Source organism: Maylandia zebra, linkage group LG16 (genome assembly GCF_041146795.1).
Source record: "Maylandia zebra isolate NMK-2024a linkage group LG16, Mzebra_GT3a, whole genome shotgun sequence".
Classification (NCBI taxonomy): Eukaryota; Metazoa; Chordata; class Actinopteri; order Cichliformes; family Cichlidae; genus Maylandia; species Maylandia zebra.
Genome location: NC_135182.1, coordinates 9,095,787 through 9,103,273, shown reverse-complemented (window position 1 = coordinate 9,103,273; position 7,487 = coordinate 9,095,787). Strand labels below are relative to the sequence as shown.

Here is a 7,487-nt window from a genome sequence, read left to right as displayed (position 1 = left end):
CCAGGGTGGCTGCGGCTACAATGTAGCTTGCCATCACCAGTGTGTGAATGGGTGCATGACTGGATGCGTAAAGCGCTTTGGGGTCCTTAGGGACTAGTAAAGCGCTATACAAATACAGGCCATTTACCATTTAAAATGTAAATCACTAAACTCGGGAGCAACTAGCCTTCAAAAAGTAAAAACAAAAGTTAGTCTCACTTGGACTGTAGCTTTGACTTCTTGAGTTGTTTTGTAGTATATCAGTAAGATCTTTACTAAGCTTTTGAATCATTTGCCTTCTATCAGCCACATATTTCTAAGAAGTTTCATCTTCTCCACAATAGTCATATTTCCCTGTATGGTGTTTCCTTATTATAAACAATGTATACCCTTGATCTCCCATGGTGACTAGGTGTGGGTAAACTGGGGGACTGTTTTGGCAAGGCAGGGCAAACTTACTCCAAGAGTTATGCTTCTCTCACTCTTTGTCAGAGTTCCTGGGTCATTGACACAGTACCCCTTTATTGTGTTAGTCATCTGTCTCTGTCCATTATGTTTAGTTCTACTTCCTGTGTGTTATTAGTCAGATTCAGTTCAGCTGTGTACTCACCTGTCTCTTGTCATCATCACTAGCCTGCAGGGGTGGATTTAGAGAAATTTCCTTCAACTAGCATGAAAATCAGATGGGGTGCCAAAATCAGAGACATTTTTTTACACATATGCATTTGTTAAATTCTGTAATATGTATTAAATTTGGTTAAAATACATACAATGCAGTAAGTATGCAAGTGTTTCATATAAACAAAATATGTAAATCAATTTTTTGTCCAGATAATTAAAAATTTCAGTTACATAAAACATGTGAATTTTGATTTTATCTACTGTGTAGCGTATATACTAAATAATTATGTACCCCAATAAGTATAAAATCCAGAAAGCTGCACAACATGAGGTGGTTCATTTAAAAACAAAGTCTAATTTACATTTTACACTCATTTTTTTAAATGAAAAATAATCACATTATTACATTCTTACATTTACACAAAATGTCAGGCATGTAATGTATTCACTTTCATGGATACATTTTTCACTAAAAGTGTGAACCAAATTTTTCATGATTTATTGGGTTTTATTGAACCCTCTGGGGTCCAGGGTATAATTGACCACTTTTAACAACTTGTTTGTTTTACCTTTACATCTTTTTCCCCCTTGCCTTGTTTGGTATCACTATTTTCAGCACAATCTCTCATGTCTGAATTTACAGTTATTTTTTCAGTGATATACTGTATTAATACAATTGATCTAAAATCACACAAAAAAACAAAATCGAGGTCGGCTCTGGTGCTGCCACGTGAACTGATTCGTCTCAACCTGTGGCCATGTGGCCTCCCACCAGAACTATTTCATTTTGGACTCTTCACAATAAACACCGTCCACATCCTCAATAAACCCGCGACTCCTGCGTTTGGGTCCTTTCTTCTCCAGCAACAAGGTTGACACTCCTCTACCTTTCTGGCTTATTCTGTGTTTTTATTAGTTTGTTTTTTTCCCCCCACCTTTCTCTCCATTTAGATTACTTAAACAATATGTACACAGATGGAAACATATGGCACATTGTAAATGATACAGTAATTTATTTTAACAACACCACACTGGAAAAAAGTGAAAAATATATAATATTTTTTCTTTATTCATGCTGTAATTAATTTTGTTCCGCTGTATTCTGGTGTGTGTGGTGCCTTCTCCAGTAGAGGCCAGCAATGACGCATCAGAGATTTTGTTTTCCCAGGAAAAGACTCTCAATCTATTCTGAAAACAACCACATGTCTTGATATAGTATTCTCCCATCATTAAACTTCACCTGCATATCTTTTTTGTGTGTAATTTTCAGATAGAAAATAGGATCTCAATGATGACCAGCATTTGAACTGGAAGCAGCAGAATGATTAGTTAATTGCAAACTTAATTCCCTGAAGCTGTGTAAAAACAAAAAACAAAAAAACACCAAAAAACCCAGAGATGGAATTATTTGCACATCTCATAAACACATATAGTATTTGTAATAGAACAGAAAAAATACAGAATACATTAAATGTGAAATCTGAATTCTGCACTTTAAATACATCTTGTATATTTGATTCAGAATCCACTGCGGTGGTCTCCAGAGGAAACATTACAAAAAAATAATGCATCATTGTCCAAAACTTGGGGACCTAACTGTAGGTCATTTAACACATGAAATAGTTGATTTATGCAATTGCAACTTTCCTGGATAAAATTTAGGTTAGACCATGCAATAATCTCTCTTACTGTTCTTTAGTACAGTAAAGTAAGTCCTCCTAGTCATCAATATTGAGATGGCTGTAGCTCAGGAGGTTGAGCAGGTCATCGACTAATCAGAAGGTTAGTGGTTTTGTCCTCTGTCTGCTCCTGCTTAAATAGCCTTGGGCAATTTACTGAACTCAGTCGCTCGTGAACACTAATCATCAGATTAGCCTACACTAAAAAAAACAGGTTGCTAAAAAGGGTGCTAAAAGAATAAATGAAACTGAGGATGGCCCAAAGATATCACTGAAAGAAAAGCCACATATTTTAAGATTTGGGATCTTATGTTCTTGTACTCTATAAATTCAAAAACTAACGAGAATTGTTTTAAGTGGTTTCTACTCTTATTTTAGGTTATCCTCTTTACACTTTCTCATGCAAAATATGTGACTTTGACTGTACCATCCAGAGAAAATAAATAACATTTCATTTACTCAAATGCTTCTTATAGAACTATATGTCCCATATACTGAAGTAAAATGACAGACATAAAACTTATATTCACTTTCAGTCCATATTCACATGCCTAATGCAGTCACTGTGTTTCCTTTTTAAGTAAAAGTTTAATTAAATGTTAAAGAATATAGATAAAGTAAAAACATATCAATACAACATACAACATATCAGACTATGCACTTCTAGAAGGTTGGAGAACACTTGACTTAAATTCTTGATTTTCTAAAATTGCTTATGATACCATGTGTACACATTTTGATCAATTCAAAAGCACTCTTTTGGAGAGAGCATTCCAAGTTTCTACTAGATGAGATCCACACAAGGGGAAAAATGTCTGTCATGAAGGGTTGATTTTGCGGGCTATATACCCAATCAAAATGCACTAACTTGTCTCAATGTATGAGATCTGATTAAAATAATTAAAAGCATAACACATGCCTCCACACACTACGATGACTGGTCACCCTAAGTGCAGCATTAAACTTCTACTACGAATATTTTGTGGAGTCGGATCTTATTATTTCTGCATTTTGCTGACTTCACGTGTACAAGACAGCACTACCTGTACCATAAATGTCAAAAATAAGCAAACAGTTTATTGTTATAAAATGAAGTCAACAAGATTAAGATTTTTTATTACGAGCTGAACCTGAAAACAACTGTTTAAATGTTTTGATCTGTTTACAAAATACTTACCTCACTGGAGCCAGGCTGCAGTATCTGTAGAGTGACAACTAGTTTCACAGCTTTTCTAAACCAGGGGTAGAACATAGCATAGATCAAAGGGTTTAGACATGAGTTTAAACCAAACAGATAGGCCACAAAAGAAGCAGATGAACTATTGATGAATTCTTCTCCTACAAGAGAAACACAGTAATAAGGGCAGAAACACATTAGAAACACAAGAACAAGAACACCCAGAGTCCTGGCTGCTTTTAGTTCAGACTTTTTTGTTAGCGTCATTGGAAGGTGATTTCTGACAGCTGTAGCATGAGAGCGCATAGAGCGGGCCTGAGACACAGCCACCACAAATACTCTCATATACAGAACTATGATGACAGTAACTGGTACAATGAAGGTTAAAATGAGGTCAACAACTCCTGCAATGTATTGAACAACAACGACACATTTTCCATAGCAGGAATTTTGTTTTCTTCTTTGATGCAGGTCATCTCTTACAAGGAAACAGCTGAAGGTGATGGAGCAGAGCCAACAGAGACAAACACAGAGTTGAACTCTTCTGTCAGTGATCCTGATGGGGTAATTCAAAGGGTCACAAATAGCCACATAGCGGTCAGCTGATATCAGCACCATAATGCCCACTGAGGCAGAGGTAACAGTCAAGGACACAAAAATATACATTAAACATGTGGGCTGACCAAGAAACCAACAGGCTGTACTTCGGAGGATTTCTGCAGGTGACAATAGGAGGCCAACAAGAAAGTCTGAGACAGCCAGAGAGAGGAGCAGGATGTTAGTGGGTGTGTGAAGCTGCCTGCAAGGAGACAGAAAAATAACAATTCCTCAAACCTCTATAATGAAACAAGCCAAAGAGCTATTAAGTGTCACACAGCAGCATATTATCAACGTCAAACTGATTCAGAACATAGTATTACTTATAAGACAATGAGTATAGTATGTTTTCTGGTGCCAAAGTAAAAATGATGAAATGTAAATATTCTCAAGTATAAATCTGTACATATGAAGAATCTATTACTAGCTAATTACTAATTACTAGCTCAAATACTTGAAACACTAGAATAGTGTAGCTAGTAAAACAAAAACGTTGTTTCTGCCTGAAGTGGGAGACTGAGATGATGACAAGCAAGTTGAGAGCCACTGTCAGAAAAGAAACTGAGGACAATACAATATGAAGGAAAACAGCTTTGGACCGAGCAATGGCAGGCTTTTTGCAGGACATGTTGAAGAGTTGTGGAAAGCAGAGCTCAGATTTTTCCTGTGTGCCCATCGTCACAGACTAGTGAAGAACTGCAGCTCTGGTCGCAGCATTATGAACAAAAATTAATTTCATAAGTAGCTGATACTCCTCCTCTCAACTCCACCCTTTCTTTCCCCCATTGTTTGTTGGATATTGATGCCTCCTCCCTTCAGACATGAGACCTATAATATTCTTTTTACCCACAGTCCTGCCCCTGTCACTGTTTCTCTGTCCTACCTCTCTATACTTTTAGTTAAGATATACGAGTAACTAATTCTTCTCTTCATTATGAGTCGTGCATTTGGGAAGAGAATCCAAATGTAGGACTCACAAATAATAATAATGGATTGGATTTATGTAGCGCTTTTCTTTTTTTTTTCTTTTTTTTTTTGTCCCGTTTGGATCTATAGCCATCAGAATTGTTGTCTTAAGGCCAAGAAAGATGCCAAGCGGATTTATTTTACCAAGTGGATCATCATGGCCTTGCCATATTGGTCCATTTGATTGACCTTTATTATAATTAGGAATTTATTTTATTTTCAGTTGCTACAAACGGGACAGACATGACTGTGGGATAGGACAGGGGGAAAGAATGAAAGAAAGAGAGGGAGAGAAAGAAAGAAAACCAAAGGGGAGAAGAGACGGTGAGAAGGGGGGGAAGAGAGAAAAAAACAAAAACAAAAACAAAAAACACCTGGGTCACCTGTATGGAGAAAAAAAAAACAGAGGGGAAAGCAAACAACAAAGAGCAACATAATAAGAAAAAAAAAGCACCATTACAATAAACTAGCTAGCAGTAGATATCAATAGTTACTAAATAATAAACGATATTGTGCAGCACGCAAGATAGACAGCGCACAGTGTGCTTTGAGGCAGCAGCCAAGAAAGCTGTAGTCCGCGTCTGTGAATACCCATGTGTACACCTGTGTGCATACCTGTGTGGATCAGCATGCTTGCATTCCAAAGGTTTCTCCATGTAACGATCTGCTAGGGAGTGTGGGGAGCCAAAGCCCTGTCCTCTATGGTATCAAGCAGGTATGGAGGAGATCAAAACTCCAGACATCCAGAGTCCCCCAGAACACAAGAGACCAAGGAAGACCCACAGAGGGGCAGCCGCGCCACTGTCCCAGTAAGAGCTAAGGAGAGTCCCAGATGAGGGCTCATTCAGCAGCCGCGGAGCAGAAGTCAGGGGGAGTTGCAGTGACGCGCCCGTGAGCTCCGCCGGCAGCCAGCTGTGCCTGAGTGACCGAGCCCCAGGCCGAGAGGCCGGGGGCACCCCACCTCCGAAGTGGCCCGAGCGAGCCCCAATAAGCGGCCGCCAAGGAGTGAGCCGGTGTGTACCCGGACGCCCACCCCCAGATACAAAGAACCACCAACGCACTGACACCTGAGGGAGTCCGCCACCGGCAGGGGAAGTGGTGGTGGGTGGAGATAGGCCTCCAAACCTTGGAGGGCCCGAGATGTCCCCAGAGAGGTGGCGTCTGATACCCAACCTGACATATAGACACAGACATACAGGCACACACAGACACAAACATCCATTCCCACCCTCATGCTCTCATATGCACTTCACACTCAACCGACGTGGAGACAGACATAAAGAGACGCTGTATACACGATCACACTCCCCAAGTGTACTCTACGAACCGGGTCTAGGTACCCTTGCCCCTGGAGGGGGGAACTGCACCCAGACCCAGGTGGTGTTACCCTTTTCCCTGCGGTGGGGAGAGGCAGACCGCCCCGACTCCGCAGCAGCAGGGAGGCCCCACACCCCAGACTGCAGTCGGACGGCCAACTCCTCCCAGCCCCCCCGCTCCAGCAGGCCGCAGAGAATGGGGGTGGGAGAAGACTCCAAACCTCCCTCCACCCGCTCATTGTAGTGTTGATGCATGTGTGTTCTAAGGTGCAATTAAAACCCAGGAGGGCATGGAGCTACCTGCCAGAGAGCAGCAGGTAAGCGCATAGTCCCTCCTGCTAGCCCTCAATGTCTACGTGTATTTAAAATTGAGAGGTGGGCAACGATGCCAGGGGTGAGGTGTACACCCTGATGGTAACTTGGACTCCGTGTATCGTGCCCACCCCCAAGATCCTATATGTATGTGTAATGAGGGTGTGAGTAATGTGAATGTCTAAGTTGTGGGATAAAATTGAGGCAGAGGCAGCCAGAAGGGGACAGAGGGGGGGGGGGGGGGGGGGTAGCCTCCTCTGCACCCTGGTGACATACCCCTACTCCAAGGCCCTGCATGTGTGGGTGGTTGTGGTGGAGCGGGAAGAGGGAGGCAGCTGGAGATGGGGAGGGAAGGAAGGGAGGGGCAGGTGACCCCTCCCTGGGGCCAGCTCCCCCACTGACCCCAGTAGGCACTCCCAAACTCCGCGACCCGCCAGGGAAAGGGGGCTCAGGCCCATCCAGACCGGGGCCCAGCGCAGCAGCGCCCCCCGGCCCCACAGAGCCCGGGACAGTCCACCCAACCCCACCAAAGAGAAAACTGCACCCACCCCACCATCCACTCATCTTCCAGACTACATGAGACAATAGACGCCCAGGCTGAGATCTTCCTCCACCTCTCCTGTATCTCCCCCTCCTGCAGAGAGTTCCTGAGGGGAGGAAAGCTCCTGCAAGGTGTGACAATCTCCCCCACCAGTTGAAGAGCCCCACAGGTGGCTCGACACACCGGCGGCACCCTGCGCCAGGGATGGGCCCCCATGCACCCACCCGCCCACAACCCCGGCAACACACAAACCAGGACCCAGGGCCCGGCCAGGGCCCCGGCCCAGAGACGGAGCGCCC

At 42.8% G+C, this 7,487-nt stretch overlaps 1 protein-coding gene across 1 annotated transcript; it reads right to left on the bottom strand.

Annotated features, from left to right (window-relative positions):
• Nucleotides 1-3,441: 3,441 nt before the first annotated feature.
• LOC143412884 (trace amine-associated receptor 13c-like) lies at nucleotides 3,442-4,681 on the bottom strand. Its single transcript, XM_076874655.1, has 4 exons — nucleotides 4,557-4,681; nucleotides 4,161-4,255; nucleotides 3,678-3,860; nucleotides 3,442-3,617 (listed from the first exon to the last, which is right to left on the bottom strand). The coding sequence occupies exons 1-4, from the start codon at nucleotides 4,679-4,681 to the stop codon at nucleotides 3,442-3,444; spliced, it is 579 nt and encodes a 192-aa protein (XP_076730770.1).
• Nucleotides 4,682-7,487: the final 2,806 nt, after the last annotated feature.